The sequence below is a fragment of the Drosophila albomicans genome, chromosome 3, assembly GCF_009650485.2.
Source record: "Drosophila albomicans strain 15112-1751.03 chromosome 3, ASM965048v2, whole genome shotgun sequence".
In the NCBI taxonomy this organism is placed as follows: Eukaryota; Metazoa; Arthropoda; class Insecta; order Diptera; family Drosophilidae; genus Drosophila; species Drosophila albomicans.
Window position 1 is genome coordinate 5,435,057 of NC_047629.2, and position 26,404 is coordinate 5,461,460.

Here is a 26,404-nt window from a genome sequence, read left to right on the forward strand (position 1 = left end):
TCTTTTCTGAAAGCACTGTGGCTGCAGCGCTTACCAACACAAGTGCAAGCGATCTTGCAAGCATCGGACGCCAGCCTAGCAAACTTAGCTAAGTTGGCAGATAAAGTGATGGAAGTCGGTGATTTTCATCAGGTACGCACCATCGACGCCAAGTCGGCGCCAACCAGCAGCGCCGTTTCCGACGATCGTCTAGACCGCATCGAACAACAAATCAACGCGCTCTCCAGAAACCTTTCTCGCAAGAACAGCTTGCGAACGGATCGCAACAGCGTCATAGCTGGAGACATGTGTTGGTACCACAGCAAATTTGGTAACGCCGCCAAGAAATGTCGCCAACCATGCTCTTTTGCATCCGAACCAAAAAACTAAATCAATCTTCGGATTCGGCGGACAAATTCGAAGAAGACCACAACACAATTGCCCGCCTCGCCATCAACGACAATTTCTCCAAAACACAGTTTCTCATCGATACCGGCGCCGACATTTCAGTGATGCCACCCTGCAAAAACGCAAAAACTATGCTCACTCCAAAGCTTCTTTTCGCCGCCAATGGCACGAAAATACAAACCTATGGAGAAAAACGCATAGCATTGTCACTGGGATTGCGACGAAACTTCGTGTGGACTTTCGTGATAGCTGACGTCAACTGCGCTATCATCGGATCCGACTTTCTTCAACATTTTGACTTACTCGTCGATATGAAACGACGCAAACTCATCGATCGGGCTACGCTGCTGGAATCAAAATGTCACGCGCCCCAACGTAAAATCAACGCGGTTTTTATCCTACGACACGAGTAACCAATACGCTACATTGCTTCACGAATATCGCGATCTCGCAACGATCAACTCGAACCGGCTGCCAGCAACATCCGAAGTAACGCACTTCATCTCGACCAACGGGCCGCCTACTCACGCCCGCGCCCGACGACTAGCGCCCGACAAACTCAAAGCTGCACAATCCGAGTTCTCCTACCTCATCGAGAAAGGAATATGCCGTCCCTCAAATAGCAACTGGTCCAGCCCTTTGCACCTGGTAAAGAAAGCAAATGGAGAGTGGCGTCCGTGCGGCGACTACCGAGCACTGAACAACGTAACCGTGCCGGATCGATATCCTATTCCGTACATACTGGATGTAACGAGCATCTTATACGGTAAGAAGATATTTTCGAAAATCGACCTGCAAAAAGCATATCACCAGATTCCTGTCGAACCACAAGATATTCCCAAAACAGCAATTATCACGCCTTTTGGGCTATTCGAATTCTTGTTCATGACGTTCGGTCTGCGCAACGCAGCGCAAACTTTTCAACGTCACATAAACAACGTCATACAAGGCCTCGACTTCGTTTTTGCTTACATCGACGACATTTTGATCGCTTCAGAATCCGAGGCGCAGCACGAGACGCACCTCCGCACAATCCTCGACCGCCTTCGGAAGGCACATCTCACCGTAAACTTTGAGAAGTGCCAATTCGGTAAGACACAACTTACATTCCTGGGACACGACATCAGTCAGCACGGCTTAAAACCATCCGAAGCCAAAGTGGAAGCCATACGGCATTTTAAAAAACCGCTTATCGCTAAAGACCTAAAAAAGTTTCTGGGTATGATTAATTTCTATAGGCCGTTTATCCCACGAGCAGCCGAGAACCAGCACATACTCCAGACGCTGATCCAAGGCAATAAAAAGAACGACAAAACCCCGATACTTTGGTCTACAGAAGCCGACTACGCATTCACCGCCTGCAAGAACGAGCTTGCAAACGCTACGTTGTTGAATTACATGGCACCAAACTCACAATTAACTCTAACCACCGACGCGTCCGACGACGCTATGGGAGCCGTAGTACATCAGGTCATCAACGGGCAGACACAACCACTGGGATTCTTCTCCAGGAAATTCACATCGACGCAAAAGAAGTACAGCACCTACGATAGAGAACTGACTGCCATCTATCAGGCCGTTTTGCACTTCAAGTACGCACTGGAGGGCAGGAATTTCGTTATTTTCACCGACCACAAGCCGCTTATGTACGCCTTCAGTCAAAACAGCGAGAAAGCATCACCTCGACGCGCTCGGCAACTGGATTTTATCAGCCAATTCAGCACCGATATCCGGCACATCTCTGGAGAAGAAAACAACGTGGCTGATCTTCTCTCACGCATCGATGCCATCAAACACATAAACTTCGACGAGATGGCACTGGAACAGGAAAACGATGCGGAACTACAATCGCTACTCAAGTCTGACGCCGAAAAACCCATCTCACTAACAAAATTGTCTCTTGCAGGCTCAAACAAAACAATTGTACTGCCACGTCGCCAATAACCATACACGTCCGTTTGTGCCCAAATGCCTACGCCAAACCGTGGTTGAGGCCCTACATTCGCTGAGCCATCCGGGAGTTAAGGCAACAAACAAGTTGGTCGGAAAACACTACGTTTGGCCCCGCATGGCGAAGGATGTCGCTAAAATCGTACGCTCTTGTATCCCGTGCCAGAAGGCCAAAATCCAACGTCACACCAAATCGCCACTAGGAGAGTACACCGCCAGCGACACCCGTTTCGAACACATAAATATCGACATAGTCGGCCCGCTGCCTTCATCGAACGGATACCGATACTGCCTCACGTGTATCGATCGATTCTCACGATGGCCCGCAGCAATTCCTTTAGTAGACATCACAGCAAAATCTGTAGCCAACGCACTGATATCGGGCTGGTTCGCTCAGTACGGTATTCCTCTTCACATCACAACCGATCTGGGTCGACAATTCGAGTCTACATTATTCCAAGAGCTTTCCAAAATTTGTGGTTTTAAGCACCTGCGGACGACGGCGTACCACCCACAAGCCAATGGTATGATCGAACGCTGGCACAGAACGTTAAAAGCTGCTTTAAAATGCGTCGATCCAATCAACTGGAGTAGTTCCCTGCATCTAATCCTACTCGGCCTACGCACAACAATCAAAAGCGACATCGGGCTGAGCCCTGCGGAAATGGTTTATGGCACCACACTACGGGTGCCAGGCGGATTTTTTGCACCGAGCACACAAAAACACACTGAGTCCGAGTTCACCGAGGCTCTTCAAAAAACCATGTCTCAACTGCCAACCACTAAGCCAGTGCACCATCATACACCGCAAGAATTTGTCCACCCGGACCTAAACCATTGTACCCACGTCTTCGTTCGAGTGGATCGAGTGAAAACCCCGTTGGAAGCAAACTACGAGGGTCCTTTCGAAGTGGTAACAAAACACGACAAATATTTTACACTCAAGGGCCACACAAAGGAAAACAAGGTTTCCATCGATCGACTTAAACCAGCTTACATCTTCAAAGACGTACCGCCTCCAACACAGGAGCAGACGACAGCGCCAACTGCTCAGACACTCGAGAAAGTGTCAAGATCAGGACGACAAATCAGATTCCCAGCAAAGTATCTTTCCCAACTGGAACTCTAGGAGGGGGTACTGTGGCAACCCCTTTCAGTTCTCGTGATCAAAAAAACTCGATAACTCACGCGAGTATCGATATTACGGGAGTACATCTCCAGGAGACACACTCTCCCCTCAATAAGTTTTCGTCAGCTTCGTCCGCCGCCACTGCAGAGTCTTTGCCGCTTTCATCTCCCGATCATCTTTTTAGTTTTAAATATAAGTATATAGTAATCAATAAACATAAGGCAAAGCAAACTGTCGAAAAAAAAATATAGCTCTATCTCTTATAGTCTCTGAGATCCAGTGTTTCATACGGACAGACGGACTGACGAACATGGCTAGATCGTTTCGGTTGTTGACGCTTATCAAGAATACATATTCATATATGGGTAGCGGGTATAAAAAGTGTTCTCAACTGTCGGGCAGACCGACGGATATGTCTATATTGTTGACGCTGATCAATATATACTTTGAGGGGTCGGCGATGGCTGCATACCTCCAGTTCGCATAAAAAAACCATATGCAGTGTGCGTTCCGGAGATAGCAACAGACATTTCTAACATAAGCTACATTTTTGCGAATAAATGAACAGCTTCTATTGGAGAAAAGCGAAAAATGTAAGCATGACGAGCTAAACGGCTCTCATGACTTAAAACCTCTATAGAATAACTAAAACAGTATCATAGAAATCTATAGAGCAATTTATATATGTATTTATATTTACACATGTGCATTTATTTAATATGGCTCGGCCCAATATTTGATGTACATAATTGAATGACGGAAATAAAGTGATTTAAAAATTCCAAAAATAATAGATTTTGGCTAAAATTTAGACCGTCTTGTTAACACATTCGACCTGACTGAAATGAAATTCAAGACTAAGGTATCATAACAATGCTGTATATCCATGATTTGTTAAATTGCTTTTTGGCTGCATTTGACGCAATTTCACCAATTTTCTTGTAAAATATATATAAATAGATGTTAATGGTATAAACAAGTAAGAAAGCTACAGTCGAGTGTGCTCGCTGATACCCTCTATCCATTTGAGTAATATCAAAATATTGCGGTAATATTTTCAAAATTTACCACACAATATTAAAAAATAGTAAAAATATAAATCGCATAAACATATAAATCGCATTAAAAAAAAAGAAACAAAATGTGTATGTATTCCCGATCGGGACTCGAACTTGCACACCACCATTACTATAGTAATTGTTGTATATACCATCAAAAAAAAAAAAAGTAAGAAAATTACAGTCGAGTGTGCTCGGCAAAATATTGCGGTATAATTTTCAAAATATACCGAAAATACTAAAAAATACTAAATATATACCAAATGGTGTGTTTGGTATATCGATATAGTACGCCATTCAAAATATACCATAGACGGCACAATGTACCAGATTGTCGGCCAAAGCAACTAAGAGCCTTAGTAAGTAGGCGTTTTTGCCCATACAAAATAACTTTCACAATTTTTGTCTGATCACGATCAAATTTTCAGGACTCATAAATACTATACTTGTTATTGTATACACCAAAGTAGCTCTAGCTTTAAAATTACGCTTGTTATTCGATTTTGATTTGCGGGGGCGGAAGCGGGCGAGGCAAACATTTGAAACAAACTTTATCTGTGTGCAAACTTAACAAATGCTGTCGAAAAATTAGAGCTCTATCTCTTATAGTCTCAGATATCTAGGTGTTCATACGGACAGACGGACATGGCTAGATCATTTAGGCTGTTGACGCTGATCAAGAATATATATACTTTATGGGGCCGGAGATGCCTCCTTCTACCTGTTAAATACATTTCCTGCCGGCACAAAGTTATAATACCCTTCTACCCTATGGGTATATTGTATTTGGTAATGTATATTAGCGAATATCTGATGAACTTAATAAAGCAAATATGCACAAAGGATGAAAATAATTTGTTATCGGTATACCACTACTATATACGCAATTTTACGCTTCATATTTTCACTGCCATCGAATGCAATTTAAACGGGGCTAATTGATTTTCAATTTGAAATGACTTACTTTTGGGAAAATTAAAAGCTACCTCAAATGCATATATATTTTCAAGGTTGATATTTATTTCGCAATGTTCTTAGATATTGTTGGCGGCGCTGACAACCCAAGAGCGGAGGTCGGCAACAGAGGCGTAGACACCGGGATAGTTGGAGTAGGCACAGCCAATACCCCAGGAAACAACACCGACGAGCTGACCACCGGAGACCAATGGGCCACCGGAATCACCCTGGCAGGCATCCTTGCCGCTGGCAGCAGCGCAGATCATGGTTGCACGGATTTGGCTACCATAGCTGTAGGAAGAAGAAGCGCACGCGGACTGGCTGACGATGTTCACGTTGACGTATTGCAACTGGGAGGGGATGGAGCTTGAGCCGGAGGACTGAGTACCCCAGCCAGAAACGGAGGCAGAAGCACCATTGCTTGGGTTGGAGGAAGCCAGACCAATGGACTTAATGTTGGAGCTGAAGGACAGGGAAGAGCTCAGACGGATGACAGCAATATCGTTGACCATGGTGTTGGAGTTGTAACCCTCGTGGTTCCTGAAAGCGGCAACCTTGCTGGTAACACCACCGGAGCTCCAGTAGGTAGAGCCGGCGCGAACCTGAAGGGTGGAGGCAGAGACGGATTGCAGGCAGTGAGCAGCAGTCACGATGATGTTGGCAGAGTAGATGGAACCACCGCAGGAGTGGCTGCCACTACGCTGGAGGGAGATTTGCCAGGGGAAGCTTCCGATGGTGGTGGCAGTACCTCCAACGATGCGTCCATCCAACTGGGGGAGGAGACCCTCAGGGATAGAAGCACCAAAGGCGCAGGCAACAACCGACAACAAGATCACGAACTTGAACATTTTCAAAATGTAATATTATTATGGTTCCCTGCAGGTGTTTTTATACTAAAATTCAGGTGTTCACTATCTTTCTATAGGAACTGATTAGTTATGTATTTTATATCAAGAGGGTCTAATTAAATATATCACGCATCGGGCGTAGTCTAGAAATACTACATAAGCATATGTACATAAGAATAATAAAAAGGAATTCATGCGCAGACGGTACTTGACAAAACACATCCCTTGAGATATATAAGAACTATTCAGAAATTTGGTAAATATGATTCATACTAAATAACGATTGTTTATACTCTAACATATATATTTATACATATCAAGATTGTATATATACAAGATTGTATATCAAGATTGTATATACTTACGTAAGTGACCGTCAATTTACTTCTGAAGCTCTAAGACAAAATGGGTTCCTTTATTTAAATAAGTTTAATGTTAAATTTTACTATATGCTCTTTTACTTCGCATTTTAGAAATAATTTGAAAATGAAATCTATCAATTTATGTACGATCAGATAATAATAGTGAACAATTATTTTAATAATTAAAGGTAGAACATCACACAATGCAAAATATTATAGATTTATTATCTTTTTTAATTCTAAAAGTTATTTTTATAAATGCTTTAGCTATTTTAAGGGTAAGAGGAACATTGTTTATTTGAACATTATATTATTTCTAATGTGTTCCGATTTCCCCCTATAAATGCTCAAGGTAATCACTTATATTTCAGATTTTTCTTTACCCTTTCAGGACCAAGTTGAATGGTGGAAACTCATCTTATGAATAATATGCTAACAAATATAAACCATATTAAATTTTAAAGAATCTCGTTTCCTAGTTTTTCCTTTCTGATTATAGCATAAAGGCAAAATTGAGTGACCAGTTAATTTTTAAATTTGTTACACTTATGTACGTGATGTTAACTAACATTAAATTTATTTAATGATTTAAATACTCTTGTTTAAAAGATAACTATTGATTTTTCTAGAACTGTAAACTACGCTACTTCTTAAATGGGTACCTACTACAGTGACCCTCTCGTAATTGATCGTCGAATCGCTCAACACCAAAATGCAAGGGTGTAAGCGACAAAAAGCGTAGAATTTTATTTGTAACTGCGAGCGAAGTGTTTAAAAAACATTTTTATATGCAAAACAAGTAAGAAAGTTACAGTCGAGTGTGCTCGACTGTGAGATACCAGCTACCCATTTTGAATAAAATCGAAATATTGCGGTATTTTTTCAGAATATACCAAAAATGCGAAAATACTAAAAATATACCAAATGGTATTTTTGTTATATCGATATAGTACCACATTTAAAATATACCATAAACGGCATAATATACCAGATTGTAGGCCAAAGCAACTAAGACCCCTAGTAAGTAGGCGTTTTTGCCCATACAAAAGTATTTCTTTAATAACTTCCACAATTTTTATCTGATCGCAACCAAATTTTCAGGAATCATAGTTACTATAAATATTATTGTATGTACACACCAAAAATCAAAATTTTTTTTGATTTGCGGGGGCGGAAGTGGGCGTGGCAAAAATTTGAAACAAACTTGATCTGCGTGCAAACATAACAAATGCTGTCGAAAAAAAATTGTAGCGGACAGACACACAGACGACAGACGGACATGGCTAGATCGTCTCGGCTATTGCTGCTGATCAAGAATATATATACTTTATAAGGTCGGAGATGCCTCCTTCTACCTGTTACATACATTTCCTGCCGGCACAAAGTTATAATACCCTTCTACCCTATGGGTAGCGGGTATAATTAACTAAAGTTAAAAATAAAATCTATAAATTTGTTCTGGGTATCTAAGTTAGATTCTTTTATTTTCAGCAATACTAATTTGAGATAAATAATGTTTACCATTTTACCTATTTGGGAATATTTCTTTAAAAATATGAAATAAAAAGTGACTCTGAGAAATCAGTAGTAGTAGCTAGTAGATAACAAAATATGATTTAGAATGGAACAAAATAAAACAATTGAAAGTTAAAATTGCAAAGCATTTATTTTTAGTTCAAGTTTTTAGACGTTGCCGGCAGCGCTGACCACCCAGGAGCGGAGATCGGCAACAGAGGCGTAGACACCGGGATAGTTGGAGTAGGCGCAGCCAATACCCCAGGAGACAACACCGACGAGCTGACCACCAGAGACCAATGGGCCACCGGAATCACCCTGGCAGGCATCCTTGCCGCTGGCAGCAGCGCAGATCATGGTCGAGCGGATTTGGCTACCATAGCTATAGGCAGAGGAAGCACACACAGACTGGCTAACGATGTTCACGTTGACGTACTGCAGCTGGGAGGGGATGGAGCTGGAGCCGGAGGACTGAGTACCCCAGCCAGAGACGGAGGCAGAAGCACCGTTGCTTGGGTTGGAGGAAGCAAGACCAATGGACTTAATGTTGGAGCTGAACGACAGAGAAGAGCTCAGACGGATGACAGCAATATCGTTGACCATGGTGTTGGAGTTGTAACCCTCGTGGTTCCTGAAAGCGGCAACCTTGCTGGTGACACCACCGGAGCTCCAGTAGCTAGAGCCGGCGCGAACCTGAAGGGTGGAGGCAGAGACGGATTGCAGGCAGTGAGCAGCAGTCACGATGATGTTGGCAGAGTAGATGGAACCACCGCAGGAGTGGCTGCCACTACGCTGGAGGGAGATTTGCCAGGGGAAGCTTCCGATGGTGGTGGCAGTACCTCCAACGATGCGTCCATCCAACTGGGGGAGGAGACCCTCAGGGATAGAAGCACCAAAGGCGCAGGCAACAACCGACAACAAGATCACGAACTTGAACATTTTCAAAATGTAATATTATTATGGTTACCTGCTGGTGCTTTTATACTAAAACTTAGGTGTTCATTATCTTTTTGATTATTGATTAGTTATGTATTTATATCAAGAGGGTCTAATTAAATATATCAAGCATCGGGCGTAGTCTAAAAATACAAAGGTATATGCATACAAACATATACGAATCAAAATAGAAACGCACAAGTTGACGGTACTTGACAAATCACATCCGCTGAAATATATAAAAACCATTCAGAAATGTCTGAAGTATAATTTGATAGTAAATTGCGATTGTTTACACTCGCAAACCATAGAATAGAAGGGTATTATACATATTGTAAATAAAAAATTGTTCGAATTTGTCCTTACTACTATTTTTCATATTGTCAAGGCCATAAGTATTTACATGCATTATTATAAGATATAATATTCGCGATGCTTAACTTATGTTGTAGATGGATAGTGGCCCTGCAGCTCTGAGCTCTAGTTCGTTGCTGGTGAAATAAGCACTTACCAGCAGACCACCACTACATACAAAGTGGAGTCTAGCAATGCGTTTTTTAATTTTCGTTTTTGTATGAAATGTCCGCAAATAGGGTCGATCGCCACCGCCTCGATTACCCACGAACTAGTGAAATAGTGCAACATATTAGGGTCTTTAAAGAAACTACTTACATTAAACCCCATGGACCCCATCCATAACGTTTCTGTCATAATTTCCACTTCCTCTTCTTTAGGCACATTGTCGTTTTCCACTGTAGAACATTATGCTAACTGCTTGACGTACTTTTATTATCTGTTTATTTAATATTTCACACATTAAACATATAATACATACATTTATTTTTTTTTTAAGCAACTCACCAAATAGTTGATCACGGATCCGCTTTGCACTTCTCAACTCAAATGCTTGCAAAAATTTCATCAGCCAGGAAACACAGCTACGTTTGAACAAAAGAGTAGCACAAAATAAAACAAAGACGCGTAAACAAACAGCGATGTAAAGCGTAATCGAAGTTTTGTCTTTAATCTTGTGTATGGCCTTTCCACAAAATAACAAAAACAAAAGCGATGCTTGCCGTTATTTTGTACTTATGCTTTAAAACGCATACATTTATTAACTAGGTGGTTCGACGTTCGTTTACTATAGGGTCACTTTAGTAAGTACCCATGTAGTGATCGGCGAGGTAAGCACTTATCCATGGCCAATCGACACCTCCAGTTCTGCAGGGGGATTATTGGTCAAGCTATTTACTATTTACTTTTCTACGTCTCTTAACATATGGGTATGGGTAGAGAATAAGAGATCTCCGAATTAATTTACGAACAAAGCGTAAGCTCGCGAAAACAACAAAAACGTAGACGAATTTTAATATTTCGCTATTCCATAACTAAAAAACAATAATTTTTTTCTAGAACATTCTTAGTGCTATGAAAGTATGGCAGTTACAGGAATGGAGCAGAGCTAGGTATAAATAAAAACTGACAACATAATCAATTGAAATCAAGATGTACAATAATAATTTGTGGAGAATATATAAGATTACCTAAATAGCAACGGGTAAAATATGAAGACAAGCTTAAAAAGATAAGACAGTTTCTCGAGGGTTAGTGGTGTAAGTAGGGCTGCTTTCTTAGTAAATACTTAATTTACGAGCAGGGAGCTAGTGCTCACAACTGCAGGGGACCTCTAAAGAATGGATGATAATAATATCAAAATTATTAAAATAATCAATTCACTATTTGCAAAAATTTTTTATTGAAACAACTTGTTAGATATTACTGGCTGCATTAATCACCCATGATCGAAGGATAGCTACATTAGAGTAGACACCTGGGTAGTTTGAGGCGGCACAGCCATAATTCCAGGAGACTACACCAACTAGCACACCGCCAGAGACCAATGGGCCACCGGAATCACCCTGACAGGCATCCTTGCCGCTGGCAGCAGCGCAGATCATGGTGTTCTTGATTTGGCTACCATAATCGTAGCTAGAGGAAGCGCATATGGATTGGCTGATGATATTTACGTTAGCGTACTGTAGCTGAGAAGGAATAGAGCTGGATCCATAAGACTCTGTTCCCCACCCAGAAACTGACGCGGCATCTCCGTTAGCAGGTGCATAATTGGTTAAATCAATTGCTTTAATGGTGGAGCTAAAGACCAGGGATGAGCTCAGACGGACGACAGCAATATCGTTTGCCATGGTGTTGGCATCGTAGCCCTCATGGTTTCGGAAAGCGGAAACCTGCAGCAGGATACCCCCAGAATTCCAGTAAGTAGATCCGGCACGAACCTGGACGATGGAAGCGGGCACGAATTGCAGACACCGGGCACTAGTCACAATAATGCTAACGGAGTAAACGGAGCCTCCACATGAATGACTGCCGCTACGCTGTAAGGATACTTGCCAGGGAAAGTTGCTAATGGTGGTGGCCGTGCCTCCAATGATTCGGCCAACTGATAGTTCCTGAAGCCCATGAGGAATAGAGTTGCCGAAAACGTAGACAACCATAGACAAAACGATCAGGAGTTTGAACATATCGCAAAACGATCTGTTGAAAATAGAAAATCATTGGGTTTATATACTTGTTGTGCCTAGGCCATATCGCTTCCACTTTTCAATCAATTCTTTAAAATCTGTTATATCAGAATTGATAGTAAATCAAACAAAAACAATACGCATAGTATAAAATTGATCAGATTATTTGTTTTACTGTGCGTCAGAACACTCACACAAAAATTATTAGCTTGAGTGCATCCCTGTGTAAAAAATTTAATAAAACACGTTTTTTTTTTGTAAATGTTGTTTAACTATGTACAAGTGTGTAGTTTATATGCCCGCTACCTATAGGTAGAAGGGTTTTGCTTATTTCATATTCCCTTTAAAATTGGATAATAGGGAATAAGGTTGCCAAAATGTATTTTGTTTAAAAATTAAAATCTCCTAGCATCTACCGTTTGGGATGTGAGTTGATCGTTTTGTCAGTCAGGAATAAAAATATAACACATTTGGAATTTATATTTGCAACGTATTTATTTTTAGTTCAAGTTTTTAGACGTTGCCGGCAGCGCTGACCACCCAGGAGCGGAGATCGGCAACAGAGGCGTAGACACCGGGATAGTTAGAGTAGGCGCAGCCAATACCCCAGGAAACAACACCGACGAGCTGACCACCGGAGACCAATGGGCCACCGGAATCACCCTGGCAGGCATCCTTGCCGCTGGCAGCAGCGCAGATCATGGTCGAGCGGATTTGGCTACCATAGCTGTAGGCAGAGGAAGCACACACAGACTGGCTAACGATGTTCACGTTGACGTACTGCAGCTGGGAGGGGATGGAGCTAGAGCCGGAGGACTGAGTACCCCAGCCAGAGACGGAGGCAGAAGCACCGTTGCTTGGGTTGGAGGAAGCCAGACCAATGGACCTAATGTTGGAGCTGAAGGACAGGGAAGAGCTCAGACGGATGACAGCAATATCGTTGACCATGGTGTTGGAGTTGTAACCCTCGTGGTTCCTGAAAGCGGCAACCTTGCTGGTAACACCACCGGAGCTCCAGTAGCTAGAGCCGGCGCGAACCTGAAGGGTGGAGGCGGAGACGGATTGCAGGCAGTGAGCAGCAGTCACGATGATGTTGGCAGAGTAGATGGAACCACCGCAGGAGTGGCTGCCACTACGCTGGAGGGAGATTTGCCAGGGGAAGCTTCCGATGGTGGTGGCAGTACCTCCAACGATGCGTCCATCCAACTGGGGGAGGAGACCCTCAGGGATAGCGGCTCCAAAGGCGCAGGCAACAACCGACAACAAGATCACGAACTTGAACATTTTGCAAATGTAATATTATAATGGTTCTCTGCAGGTGCTTTTATACTAAAATTTAGGTGCTCATTATCTATTTGATATATACAGGTATGTGTTTTCTATCAAGTAGTTCTAATCCGAAATATCATGCCTCGGGTACTGTTGAATAATACTTTAGTTTGTATACGAATCAAAATAGTGAAGTTAAGAGTTGGTAGTACTTGAGAACTACATCCGCTCAAATATATAAGAATTTTCAATGTTTGTTATATGTGGCAATTTGCAAGTCTTATTTCTTATATACTCTGATGGTTCTGCTGCCATTACTCGAATTATTTCAAATAAATAAATGATTGAAGACACGACGGCAAAAGTAGTTTATAAAATGATTTCTTCTTAAATAATGTCTTAGATATATTTGACCAAATTTTCAGGAATCATAACTGTTGTAATTATTATATTTATGAAAAATTGACTCTACCTTTAAAATTATACTTGCTATTCGTATTTTTTCGATTTGCGATGGAGATGGTAAAAATTTAAAACAAGCTAATCTGCCTACAACACAAATGACTACTGTTAAAAAAGCAGCTCGCTGAGATATACATAGATGTTAATGCGGACAGATGGACGGTTAATTTTTGCAATTATCAGAACAGAAAACAAAACAGAAAAAAATTCAATAACCATTCTTATATCCAATTTAAGTACTTATCCAGAGCTATAAGAATAACTTATTCTTATTTTTAAAACTGTTTCAGTTTATGTTTTCTTTTCATTGTAAAGATGGTCGCACGTGACATCTGCCAGAGAATTACCCATATATGTATACTTAATGGGGTAAGAGATGCTTCCTTCCGCCTTTTACATACAATTACCCTTACCAAAAAGGTCTAATAATCATGATCTCCCTATTGTAATTTTGATATACATATACATATATACTAACGTATTTCATGACTACGCTCGAAACTTGACAATTTTAATCTCTCTCTTGATATAAAATACATAGCTAATCAGCAATTAAATAGATAGTGAATACCTTAGTTTTAGTATAAAAGCACCTGCAGGGAGCCATAATAATATTACATTTGCAAAATGTTCAAGCTCGTGATCTTGCTGTCGGTTGTTGCCTGCGCCTTTGGTGCCGCTATCCCTGAGGGTCTCCTCCCCCAGTTGGATGGACGCATCGTTGGAGGTACTGCCACCACCATCGGAAGCTTCCCCTGGCAAATCTCCCTCCAGCGTAGTGGCAGCCACTCCTGCGGTGGTTCCATCTACTCTGCCAACATCATCGTGACTGCTGCTCACTGCCTGCAATCCGTCTCCGCCTCCACCCTTCAGGTTCGCGCCGGCTCTAGCTACTGGAGCTCCGGTGGTGTTACCAGCAAGGTTGCCGCTTTCAGGAACCACGAGGGTTACAACTCCAACACCATGGTCAACGATATTGCTGTCATCCGTCTGAGCTCTTCCCTGTCCTTCAGCTCCAACATTAGGTCCATTGGTCTGGCTTCCTCCAACCCAAGCAACGGTGCTTCTGCCTCCGTCTCTGGCTGGGGTACTCAGTCCTCCGGCTCTAGCTCCATCCCCTCCCAGCTGCAGTACGTCAACGTAAACATCGTTAGCCAGTCTGTGTGTGCTTCCTCTGCCTACAGCTATGGTAGCCAAATCCGCTCGACCATGATCTGCGCTGCTGCCAGCGGCAAGGATGCCTGCCAGGGTGATTCCGGTGGCCCATTGGTCTCCGGTGGTCAGCTCGTCGGTGTTGTTTCCTGGGGTATTGGCTGTGCCTACTCCAACTATCCCGGTGTCTACGCCTCTGTTGCCGACCTCCGCTCTTGGGTTGTCAACACCGCCAACAATATCTAAGAACTTTGCAAAATAAATAACAACCTTGTTTTTGAAATCAATTTTGAGATATATTTCTTTGGAGAACAAAGTTTTCTTGTTATAATAAGGTTAAATGGATCTGTAGATCGAAGTAATGCTTTGACTCCTTGCTGTGACTTCTATGTTTACGACATGCAGAGGAGCCGATGGTAATAAAATAAGCTAGCAGCTATAAAAGTCGATGTTGCCCACAAAGTACCTTCTTACAAAATTGAGAATGACAGAGACATATATGATAGTGGTTAAGCATCTTCATAAAAACTTGATTATGTGTTTATAAAAATATTAAGAAGAGGAAAGGACAAATTAAATTTATAAAACTTGCAGCTCCTAGTGATATATGATACATATATACATATGTATATATTACATATTAGATAGAGTATTTTCATAATAAAATATTTTTTATGAACATACTTTATTAATTATTTAGGTTTACAAGTTTTTATTTTCAATACAATAAAAAATTATATATTTTAATATAGCTTTTCATGTCATGAGACAATGTATATTAATTCTATACTGAAGAGTATTGACAGCTTACCCACCTATATATTTGTATAAGTTGTTTTTTTTATTAACTTAACTTAACTCACATTAACTTTTGCAATCATCCTAAAACAAGTAAGAAAGCTACTCGACTATGAGACACCTGCTACCCATTTTGAATAAAAGCAAAATAGTACGGTATTCATTTTGAAATGTACCAATTTAATATACCGGCAAAAGATAAAAACATACTAAAAGATATTTTAGGTTATTGATAGATTCAAAATATACCATTGAGTGCAAAATATGCCAGATTGTCAGATAAACCAAGTAACTAGGCGTTTTTCCCATGCAAAAGTTTTTCTTTAATATCTTCGACATATTTTATCTGATCGCAACCCAATCAGGAATGATAAAGACTATCGATATTATTGTATGTACCAAAATTCGTGACTCTAGCTTTAAAATTACTCTTGTTATTCTATTTTAATCGATTTGTGGGACGGATGTGGGCGTTACAAAAAATTGAAACAAACTTCATCTGCCTGAAAACATAACAAGTCCTGTAATAAATCTATCTCTTATAGTCTGTGAGATATTGGTGTTCATACGGGCAGACGGACATGGCAATATCGTCTCGGCTGTTGACGCTTCTGCCTATTACATAAATTTCCTGCCGGCACACAGTTTCAGTACCATTCGATCCTATGGGTAGCGGGTATAAATATATGTGGCAAAGACTACTGCTATCTTCACTAAAAACTACTTTACATTTTTGTTAATTTTCAGAAAATTTAAAAATAAATCAAATAACCTAAGACTTAAAAAATTAAAAAAATAAAATAAATTGAAAACTTACAGGCTTATATTATACATATTAACCCTCGTACACATATTACTCTAATAGACAAATATTATTAAAACTTAATTCATTTCACCATTAAAGTGTTGTTTAAAAATTAAACAATTGACTCTAGATGTAATATGAGATCTTAATAATAAGCAAATGCTTTACGAGCTCACGCCGAACATATGAGAGATTTAAGACGAATTTTATAAGTAAATTGAAACAATAGGAATCATAAATTTGAACAACATTTTTTATTCGTACAAGTTATTAGACGTTGCCGGCAGCGCTGACCACCCAGGAGCGGAGGTCAGCAACAGAGGAGTACACACCAGGATAGTTGGAGTAAGCGCAACCAATACCCCAGGAGACAACACCAACAAGCTGACCACCGGAGACCAATGGGCCACCGGAATCACCCTGGCAGGAATCCTTGCCGCTGGCAGCAGCGCAGATCATGGTTGCACGGATTTGGCTACCATAGCTGTAGGAAGATGAAGCGCAGACAGAACGGCTGACGATTTTCGTGTTGATGTACTGCAATTGGGTGGGAATAGAGCTAGCGCCGGAAGACTGAGTACCCCAGCCAGAGACGGAGGCAGAAGCACCGTTGCTTGGGTTGGAAGAAGCCAGACCGATAGCCTTAATGTTGGAGCTGAAGGACAGGGAAGAGCTCAGACGGATGACAGCAATGTCGTTGACCATGGTGTTGGCGTTGTAGCCCTCGTGGTTTCTAAAGGCGGCAACCTTGCTGGTAACACCACCGGAGCTCCAGTAGCTAGAGCCGGCGCGAACCTGAAGGGAGGAGGCGGAGACGGATTGCAGGCAGTGAGCAGCAGTCACGATGATGTTGGCAGAGTAGATGGAACCACCGCAGGAGTGGCTGCCACTACGCTGGAGGGAGATTTGCCAGGGGAAGCTTCCGATGGTGGTGGCAGTACCTCCAACGATGCGTCCATCCAACTGGGGAAGGAGACCCTCAGGGATAGCGGCTCCAAAGGCGCAGGCAACAACCGACAACAAGATCACGAACTTGAACATTTTGTTAAGTAATGTGATTTTGATATTCTGATTGCGCTTATATACGAATCGGAGGTGTCTATTATCTAAAGAACTTGTGAATTATCTCAAGTTTGCAATTGATTTCATGTTAACTGAGAAAAAAATCCCCTACGATATTTGAAGTGGTCAAGGTTTTTCAATTCATGAAATATGATTGACAGACGCACTTATCTAGTTCTCAATTGTATTATGGGAGAACAGATTTTTGGTATATAAAGCGTGGGCATGGGATTATGCAGACTACAAAGAAAAAACATGTTTAAATTTTTGGTTCTTCTTTCGGTAGCCGCTTGTGCCCTGGCTGGTACCGTACCCGAGGGTCTGATTCCTCAGTTGGATGGACGCATTGTTGGCGGATACGAGACGAGCATTGATGATCATCCTTACCAGGTGTCATTGCAGCGCAGTGGATCTCACTTCTGTGGGGGTTCGATCTACTCGCACGACATTGTGATCACCGCTGCCCACTGTCTGCAGTCAATCTCCGCTGAACAACTGAAGGTGCGTGTGGGAACAACTTACTGGCGTTCAGGTGGCAGCGTGCACTCGGTGCGTGCCTTCAGAAACCATGAGGGTTACAACTCCAGAACCATGATCAACGACATTGCCATCATTCGCATTGAATCTTCCTTGAGCTTCCGTTCTACCATCAGGGCTATTAGCATCGCTGATTCTAATCCTCGCAACGGCGCTGAGGCTGTCGTCTCCGGCTGGGGCACTACTGCTTCTGGTAGCAGCGATATTCCCGACCATTTGCTGGCTGTCAACTTGAGAATCGTCGATCGTGAGGAATGCGCTTCTCGGGACTTCAGCTACGGCAGCAAGATCAAGGATACCATGATCTGCGCCTACGCCGAACATAAGGATGCCTGCCAGGGTGATTCTGGCGGCCCATTGGTCTCTGGCAACCGTCTTGTAGGTGTTGTGTCCTGGGGCTATGGCTGCGCTGACACCAGATACCCAGGTGTCTACGCTGACGTTGCCCATTTCCACTCATGGATCGAGGATACCGCACGTGATATCTAAGCACCGTCACCAGCCCTTGAAATTATTTCATTAAATTGCAATGTAAACAACTTCAATGTCTTTCATTTGTCATTCCTAGAATGTGTGTAATCCCCGCCAAAGACTGTCTACTGATAACCGTTGGGTTGGTTTCCTATAAAAACACGCAATTTACAACGTACACCTATTCACTTTCCGGCTAAGTTCGTAATGTTCAAGTTCGTGATCTTGTTGTCAGTGGTTGCTTGCGCCTTCGGCGCTGCTGTCCCTGAGGGTCTCCTGCCTCAGGTGGATGGACGCATCGTTGGAGGTACTGCCACCACCATCGGTAGCTTCCCCTGGCAAATCTCACTCCAGCGTAGTGGCAGCCACTCCTGCGGAGGTTCCATCTTCTCAGCCAACATTATCGTGACTGCTGCTCACTGCCTGCAATCCGTCTCTGCCTCCACCCTTCAGGTTCGTGCCGGCTCCAGCTACTGGAGCTCTGGTGGTGTTGTCAGTAAGGTTGCTGCTTTCAGAAATCACGAGGGATACAACTCCAACACCATGGTCAACGACATCGCCATCATTCGTTTGAGTTCTTCCCTGTCCTTCAGTTCGAACATTAAGGCTATAAGTCTGGCAACTTATGCTCCTGTGAACGGTGCGGCTGCTGCCGTCTCTGGCTGGGGAACTCTGTCCTCTGGCTCCAGCTCCATCCCAGCCCAGCTGCAGTTTGTCAACGTAAACATCGTCAGTCAATCCGTTTGTGGATCTTCTGCCTACAAGTACGGTAGCTCAATCCGCTCAACCATGATCTGCGCTGCTGCCAGCGGCAAGGATGCCTGTCAGGGTGATTCCGGTGGTCCATTGGTATCTGGTGGCAATCTCGTTGGTGTTGTCTCCTGGGGTATTGGCTGCGCCTACTCAAATTATCCAGGTGTCTATGCCGATGTTGCTGTTCTCCGTTCATGGGTTATCAGTGCAGCCAATTCAATCTAATTTGATCTAATGAAATTATTATAATATTAAAATAAAACGATTATCATGCAAATGATTTGTTGTTTTTGTTCAGAGTCACATGCCGAGACAATGACGTCTAAGTTTTGTCTAATCTAGGGGAAGCATCAGGCATGTTTTAAAGGGTCGAGAGATATCAACGTGATTTGTTATGAGGACTCTCCAAAGGTGTTACCGAAAACTCTTCAGTCTTATTGATATGATATGATGAAATGATGTCCACCATTACGTGGTGAGCTAATCTAATCAATTTCGAGTGCGACACACGCCCAAAATAAGAAATGTTTGTTTTTAAATGACTATTCAGTTTGACTAAAATTCTAATCAACTATTGATAGGGAGCATGTGCTAGCTCCTCACTTGGACAGACGAAGATTAATTGTTCATTGCTCAAGTACTCGAATTTATTAAGTCGAAGAAAATTTCACACTTCTAGATAGTTTTCATTGTATTTATGTTACATTCATAAAGTTCATTCAGTTGAAATGGTTTGAATGCTTTATCTAAACTTTCCTTTAAGGTTAACTGATTAGGCGTGTGAAAGAAATATTTTATTTTGTGCTGCAGTGACCAACCCATTATCCAATCATATTATGCTCTGCGATTTTTGACTTAAATCATGGAACCGATGATCCCTAAGTTCATTCGCTTATAGAGTTAAGCAACTATACTATTCTACGAATTTACACTGATATACAGATTGGCATGGTTGTTTTTCAATTATTCGGAAGAATCGAACTGATAATTGATATTTTTAATTAAATTTTTGCACAATTAAATATGAGATAAAGGTTCGATGTGCGCATTTAACTAAGAATAATCACTTGAGTACATTTTAAAGATAAACACGGAACTCAAAATCGTAACCTCAATTGGACTTTTGTACTTGATGCCATGTGTAGTATCTTCGACAGACACCATCATAAATAAATTACGAATATTATTACGAATCGGCCTGAATGGGCGTTGGCGTAAAAGCCAGCTATTACTCAAAGGTTTTACTCAATGAGCTATAATAGATAGCGGCATTATAACAACAGACCATAAAATATTTAGGTACCGAGATTTAGCAAAAGACAATAAATACAAATTTCGATTTGAAATAGTGCCTTTGGCAGATAACAATGTTGTATGGGAAAGATAGTCAAGTCAGAAATTAGTTATAAGGCATTGGGTTGGGCTCTTCAAATAAATTATAGTCGAAGTCAAGAATTAAGACCGTATACTATATATGCTAATGCCATAACTTAAGTTATTATACTTTTTTTGATACTGTCAAAATATTTATTGTCTGGACACTCTACTTGAAAGATTACTTACGATGAGTGCGTGACACGAGTGCTGACGATATTTTGCAACGTGATCATGTGAAGATTTGGTGGGTATAATATTCATGTTATATAAAAATGCGGAAAATTGTGACTTTTTAGTTGTTATCATATCTTAAAAAATATATGTACTTATAAAATAAATTGGATAAGTTTTCCTAGTTTTTCAATTTTAAAAACAATGTAAAACATATGCTTCCATCTCTAGATCAAATGGTCAAGTGGAACTCACAATCCATTTATATGGAAATACCTATAAATATGAGCACTTTAGTTTTAAATTTTCAGTGTTTGACATAATGTTTCGAGTAGTAGCAATATTGGTCTGCTTGGCAGTTGGTGCCTGGGCTGGTACTATTGGCGTAGCACCTAATCCTTTTGAGCGTGAGGGACGTATTGTTGGCGGCGAGGACACTACAATTAGAGCTCATCCCTACCAAGTCTCCCTGCAAAAGAAAAGCGGTAGCCACTTCTGTGGAGGTAGTTTGATTAACCACAATACTGTGGTGACTGCAGCTCACTGTTTACAGGGTCAGAAGGCATCCAAGATTTGGGTGCGTTTGGGTTCAACGACCTACAATGAAGGCGGACTGCGTGTTGCCGTCGAGAGCCTAATCTACAATGATAAGTACAGCAGCCAGACCTTGCAGTACGATGTTGGTCTACTCAGGCTTGCCGAGAGTGTTGCCGAGACAGAGGATATACGTTACATCGAGCTGGCCAAGGAAACGCCACCGACTGGAACTGCTGCCGTTGTCACTGGTTGGGGCTCTAAGTGTTACTTCTGGTGTATGACTTTGCCCAAGGTACTGCAATCAGTAGTCGTTTATATCGTTCAGTGGAAGGAATGTGCTTCAGATACTTACAAATATGGTGACATCGTATTGGACACAATGGTTTGCGCCTATGAAAAGAAGAAGGATGCTTGCCAGGGTGATTCGGGAGGACCATTGGTTGCCAACAATCAATTGGTTGGTATTGTTTCCTGGGGATACGGATGTGCTCAAACATTGACGCCGGGTGTCTATGCCGATGTTGCAACCCTACGGGATTGGATAATTGAGTACACTGAAAAATTGTAGAAATCTATTAAAATAAACGAATGCACAAGAAGACAAGTAAGTGTCGATTAGTGTCGACTATGCTGGACTGTGAGATACGCGCTACCCATTGTGGTATTGGTATTAATTATAAAGTATACTAAATGAATATATCTCAAAATCACTGAAAATATACCAAAGACTATATTTGGTATATTACTGGACTACTTAATTCAAAATATACCATTGACTGCAAAATATACCAGATTGTCAGCCAAAGCAAGTGAGACTTTATTGCAACAGGCGTTTTTCCCTATACAAAAGAATTTCATAGCTATTGTATTTATCAAAAATCGTCGCTCTAGCTTCAAAATTACGCTTGTTATTCGATTTTTGTCGATTTGCGGAGCGGAAGTGAGCATGCAAACATTTGAAACAAACTGCCGTCGAAAAAAAGTATAAAGCTATCTCTTATACATATGTAGTCCCTGAGATTCAGTGTTTCATATGGACAGACAGACTTGGCTATATCGTCTCGATTGTTGACGCGGATCAAGAATATATAAAGTTTATGGGGTCAGAGATAACTCCTTCTGCCTGTTCCATACATTTCCTGCAGGCAGAAAGTTATAATACCCTTTTATGGATAGCGGATATAACAATTCACGAAATGTCTTTAACATTATTATAAAATAAGAATAAGTAATTGTACGGTAAGCTTTAAAAGCTTATAAGGGAAAATTAAGTTTAAAAATAAGTTATTGAGTTGATAAATGGTTTGTTTCCCGCAAAAGCATTGTTGCAAAAGCTTTGTTTGCTGTTATCATTAATGAAAAGCTTCTAGTAACCACAATGGGCACATTCATATATTCTTAATTTGTACATAAAAGAAGATTACTTTTTAAAATGGTATATTTTATAAACTGTGAAATATAATTGATAACGCTTAAAAATTAAATTATTTTTTTATCAATATTTAAGGAAGTAAAAACCAATATAATATAATACAATTGTTTCAATAATATAATGTTTGAAGATCACATTAGATCCCGTTATATTATATGACTCAAATGTTAATTAAAATTAAATGACTATACACTTAATGTCTCATTTGATCAGGTGTGAGACCTTGTTTATACACGCATATGATTCAGAAGTTTAGATCAATTCTTTATCACGGCTGATACTGCCAATATGCGATACATGTTGCTTACAAAACCCGTTCACTCGTATTCTTGGCAATCAAATGCCTTATCTGTCATTTATAGAGACATTTATTGCTGCGCTGATAGCAGCTGACGGTAAAACTGCGACTGCAGATGTATACAAAAATACGAGTCCAGTTAGTCAATGACCAAACATTGAAATGGACAACAAATTGTTGGGTATTGTTATCGCCCTACTGCTGCTTATTTGCGACTCCAGCTACAGCCAGGATGTGGAATCTCGCATCATTGGAGGCGAAGTTACCTCAACCTACTACGTGCCCTACCAGGTGTCCTTACGGAGAAGGACTAGCAGCAGCAGCGCTTATGCACACACCTGTGGAGGTTGCTTGATCAGCGATCGTGCGATTCTAACTGCGGCACATTGTGTCTACAATCGCTTGGCAGAGAATTTCCTGATTGTTGCCGGTACTGAGGTGCGCTCTGGAATGGATGGCGGTGTAGTGGCACGTGCAGAAAAGTTATTGCCCCATGAGCAATATAATGCATCGATAACCGATAACGACATAGCCTTGATCTTTGTCTCCCCGCCATTCCCGGCGGGCACACATCAGAAGATAGCCACCATTCAGGTAGCCAAGGAGCGACCGGTTGCGGGCGCAGTGGCCATGGTCTCTGGCTGGGGCACAACCACAGAGGGCGGACTTGCCTCCATGCAACTGCAACAGGTTCAGGTGTCGCTGGTGGACAACGCTGAATGTCAGGCACCCTACACTTGGCGACCCATCACCGATGGCATGCTCTGCGCTGCCGTGCCCGGAGGTGGCAAAGACGCCTGCCAAGGAGACTCTGGCGGACCGCTGGTAGTTGACAATCAATTGCTGGGCATTGTTTCCTGGGGCGAGGGTTGTGCCAGGCCCGATTATCCCGGTGTGTATGCAGCCGTTCCTCATTACCAGAGCTGGATAGACGAACAGCTAGCGGCGAACCCATAAATTAACCCAGCTGATGGCGGCCATTCGGCCCTATCGCTCTGTTGTATGACCAACCAAATGTATCCAGTAAAATTTATGACCAAGAGAGTGTTCTAATCGTCGATGACCGCTTGATAAGTTTCATTTACAATCCATCGATTAGGGGCTATTTGGCATATTTCAGTCTTTCAGCCGTTGTTAAACATAATGCACGCGCCGCTCTTCATCTGCCTGGCCACCGCGCTTTTGCTGGTCTCTGCTTGGGCGCATCCTGCCCAGCAACAGGACCGTAGCTCACCCAATGGACGCATAGTGGGTGGCTATGCGACCCATGTGGCTGTGCATCCGCATCAGATTTCGTTGCGTCGCAAGGCCATCAACTCCCCACAAAATGCATTCACGCACATCTGTGGAGGCTCTGTAATTTGTGGTGGCAAGTATGTTGTTACGGCGGCGCACTGCATCATTGCCTCCGTTCCAAGTCAGTACAAGGTTGTGGCCGGCACCAGTCGTCGCAATGGTAGCGACGGAGTCATTGTCTCCGTATCCGAGATCATCATGCACGAGAAGTACAATCCTAGCACCTACGACCATGACATTGCGGTGCTCGTGTTGAGTTCACCGTTTCCCGTCAATAACTTTACCATCAAGGCCATTGAGCTGGCAAGTAAGGATGTCGAGGCGGGATCAATAAGCACTATCACCGGCTGGGGCACGACTAGCTCAGGAGGCACAGCTTCCGATCAACTGCTGGCTGTCGATGTGCCAATTGTGAGTAACGAGGTGTGCAACGAAGATTATGCCGGGCTTATCACTGATTCCATGTTGTGTGCTGGAGTGCGAGGTGTGGGCGGCAAGGATGCCTGCCAGGGTGACTCTGGTGGCCCTTTGATTGTGGACAATAAGCTGCATGGCGTCGTCTCCTGGGGCTATGGATGTGCCCATCCCGAATATCCCGGAGTGTATGCTCGAGTCTCTTATCTGCGTGAATGGATCGACTCCAAGGTCACTTGCTCTTAAATCATGAAATACATATGTAGTAAAAAAATTCCCATTTGTCACATGTCATCCAAATAAATGGCCAAATTCGCGCCCATTAGTTGCGTTCAGATTTACTACACGACTCTTATCTGGTTCTTCGATTACGGGGAATTCTAAATCGATACGGATTGTGATTGTGTAAGACATTATTTGGACCCAATTTAGATTATTAACTCAACAGTTAACAATCTGGTCAATACAAGCTAACTAAAATTTTAATCAATTATTTGACAACACGCTATTTGGAGACCTTTCTTGCGAGTCCTAAAAGTATGCACTAATATTTCATTATTTGTGATTACTTTGATGAAGATTGATAAGTCGTGAACTTCATAATGAACGTTTATATGCCCGCTACCCATAGGGTACTTAATGACTGCAGCAATGGTATGTGACAAAGAGGAGGAGTCATCTATAATATACTTATATATATTATTGATCAGCGTCAGCAGCCGATACGATATATCCTTGTCCGTCTGCCCGCCCATCTGTATGAACACCTGGATCTTAGAGAATATAAGAGACAAATTTAATAATAATATTAATTTATATTTGTCAGTTATTATGTTTGCAAGCAGATCAAATCTCGAATAACAAGCGTAATTTTAAAGCTAGTGTCACGAATATTAGTATATACCATAATATCTATAGCTGTGGTAATTCCTAAAATCTTGGTTGCGATCAGACAAAAATATTCGAAGTTAGTAAAGAAATACTTTTGTACGCCTACTTACTACGGGACTTAGTTGCTTTGGCTGACAATCTTGTATATTTTGAACTCGATGGTATATTTTGAATGTTCAATATGTGTTCTATATATGCCAAATATATCATTTGATATATTGTAGTATTAAAAAAGCCGCACTGTTTTGCTTTTATTTAAAATGGGTAGCGGGTATCTCACAGTCGAGTACACTCGATCATAGCATTCTTAATTGTCTTTTTGTTATTTACTTAAATTATTTCATTGGTGATTGCTCGATCGAAATATTTTTATATCCATATTTATTTTTGGAGAAATAAATAAAATAATAAATTACGAGCATCTATTCAACTGCGGTATGATAGCAGATTCAAAATAATTAATTACATTTGTAAATTAATATATACATACATTATAATTTAGTAAACAATCCGCATACAAATAATTTTAAAATAATTCATCTCTGTGTTTGTATATTAATATTTCGTACTATGTGCTACATCAAAAATTATAACTTTATAATATAAAATTTAAGCCGACAATAGCTGAAGGCTACGAACATTTAATATTATATCGAAAGCAAGAACCATACATTAAAATCGATGATCAAACCCAAAGAATTACCAATGCAAAGTTAGATCGGCAAAATACCTTTAAAGATATTTGCTTTTATTTTCACAACAGTATATAAGAATTAATAACAGAGCTTTATTATTATTTGTTTGTGTGTAAAAAATCCATGGTCTGGTACTGTCAATACTTGGCTATAACTCCTATTTCTTAATTTCAAATGGTCGATAATATGAGCTATGTGCAAATGATAAGCCTCGAAGCGATTTGATTAGTTTGAAATGTTAAAGAATCAATGACATGGATTAAGAAGCCAGTTGGTAAAGGTAAATTGTTGCAAATTAGAAT

At 41.4% G+C, this 26,404-nt stretch overlaps 6 protein-coding genes across 6 annotated transcripts; 4 read left to right on the forward strand and 2 right to left on the reverse strand.

Moving 5' to 3' along the window:
* Nucleotides 1-5,522: 5,522 nt before the first annotated feature.
* LOC117566757 (uncharacterized) lies at nucleotides 5,523-17,229 on the reverse strand. Its single transcript, XM_052005485.1, has 7 exons — nucleotides 16,442-17,229; nucleotides 14,032-14,814; nucleotides 12,198-12,972; nucleotides 11,759-11,780; nucleotides 11,023-11,695; nucleotides 8,378-9,151; nucleotides 5,523-6,344 (listed from the first exon to the last, which is right to left on the reverse strand). Exons 1-7 carry the CDS (start codon nucleotides 17,207-17,209, stop codon nucleotides 5,559-5,561), a joined length of 4,581 nt encoding a protein of 1,526 aa, XP_051861445.1. The 5' UTR covers nucleotides 17,210-17,229; the 3' UTR covers nucleotides 5,523-5,558.
* LOC117569381 (trypsin alpha-like) lies at nucleotides 10,875-11,695 on the reverse strand. The gene has a single exon (XM_034250511.2). The coding sequence runs from the start codon at nucleotides 11,680-11,682 to the stop codon at nucleotides 10,912-10,914; it is 771 nt and encodes a 256-aa protein (XP_034106402.1). The 5' UTR covers nucleotides 11,683-11,695; the 3' UTR covers nucleotides 10,875-10,911.
* A 231-nt stretch (nucleotides 17,230-17,460) lies between the features above and the next one.
* LOC117569374 (trypsin epsilon) lies at nucleotides 17,461-18,306 on the forward strand. The gene has a single exon (XM_034250504.2). It carries the CDS (start codon nucleotides 17,486-17,488, stop codon nucleotides 18,254-18,256), a length of 771 nt encoding a protein of 256 aa, XP_034106395.1. The 5' UTR covers nucleotides 17,461-17,485; the 3' UTR covers nucleotides 18,257-18,306.
* Nucleotides 18,307-18,408: 102 nt separating this feature from the next.
* Nucleotides 18,409-24,857, forward strand: LOC117566756 (uncharacterized). Its single transcript, XM_052005486.1, has 4 exons — nucleotides 18,409-19,214; nucleotides 20,851-21,640; nucleotides 23,028-23,698; nucleotides 23,879-24,857. The coding sequence occupies exons 1-4, from the start codon at nucleotides 18,446-18,448 to the stop codon at nucleotides 24,760-24,762; spliced, it is 3,114 nt and encodes a 1,037-aa protein (XP_051861446.1). The 5' UTR covers nucleotides 18,409-18,445; the 3' UTR covers nucleotides 24,763-24,857.
* LOC117569376 (trypsin theta) lies at nucleotides 20,841-21,680 on the forward strand. The gene has a single exon (XM_034250506.2). It carries the CDS (start codon nucleotides 20,862-20,864, stop codon nucleotides 21,642-21,644), a length of 783 nt encoding a protein of 260 aa, XP_034106397.1. The 5' UTR covers nucleotides 20,841-20,861; the 3' UTR covers nucleotides 21,645-21,680.
* Nucleotides 22,924-23,864, forward strand: LOC117569375 (trypsin eta). Its single transcript, XM_034250505.2, has one exon. The coding sequence runs from the start codon at nucleotides 22,969-22,971 to the stop codon at nucleotides 23,761-23,763; it is 795 nt and encodes a 264-aa protein (XP_034106396.1). The 5' UTR covers nucleotides 22,924-22,968; the 3' UTR covers nucleotides 23,764-23,864.
* Nucleotides 24,858-26,404: the final 1,547 nt, after the last annotated feature.

What these genes read in the sequence shown, in the direction of transcription:
- LOC117569375 (XM_034250505.2), top strand. Translation starts at nt 22,969, where the DNA reads ATGGACAACAAATTGTTGGGTATTGTTATCGCCCTACTGCTGCTTATT.
- LOC117569376 (XM_034250506.2), top strand. Translation starts at nt 20,862, where the DNA reads ATGTTTCGAGTAGTAGCAATATTGGTCTGCTTGGCAGTTGGTGCCTGG.
- LOC117569374 (XM_034250504.2), top strand. Translation starts at nt 17,486, where the DNA reads ATGTTTAAATTTTTGGTTCTTCTTTCGGTAGCCGCTTGTGCCCTGGCT.
- LOC117566756 (XM_052005486.1), top strand. Translation starts at nt 18,446, where the DNA reads ATGTTCAAGTTCGTGATCTTGTTGTCAGTGGTTGCTTGCGCCTTCGGC. An exon ending in CAGTGCAGCCAATTCAATCT is followed by an intron (nt 19,215 to 20,850) that starts AATTTGATCTAA and finishes TTAAATTTTCAG; the next exon opens with TGTTTGACATAATGTTTCGA. An exon ending in ATTGAGTACACTGAAAAATT is followed by an intron (nt 21,641 to 23,027) that starts GTAGAAATCTAT and finishes TTGCGACTCCAG; the next exon opens with CTACAGCCAGGATGTGGAAT.
- LOC117569381 (XM_034250511.2), bottom strand. Translation starts at nt 11,682, where the DNA reads ATGTTCAAACTCCTGATCGTTTTGTCTATGGTTGTCTACGTTTTCGGC.
- LOC117566757 (XM_052005485.1), bottom strand. Translation starts at nt 17,209, where the DNA reads ATGTTCAAGTTCGTGATCTTGTTGTCGGTTGTTGCCTGCGCCTTTGGA. An exon ending in AGCTTGAACATTTTGCAAAT is followed by an intron (nt 12,973 to 14,031) that starts GTAATATTATTA and finishes TAATATTACATT; the next exon opens with TGCAAAATGTTCAAGTTCGT. An exon ending in CAGCGCTGCCGGCAACGTCT is followed by an intron (nt 11,781 to 12,197) that starts AAAAACTTGAAC and finishes CTGATATAACAG; the next exon opens with ATTTTAAAGAATTGATTGAA.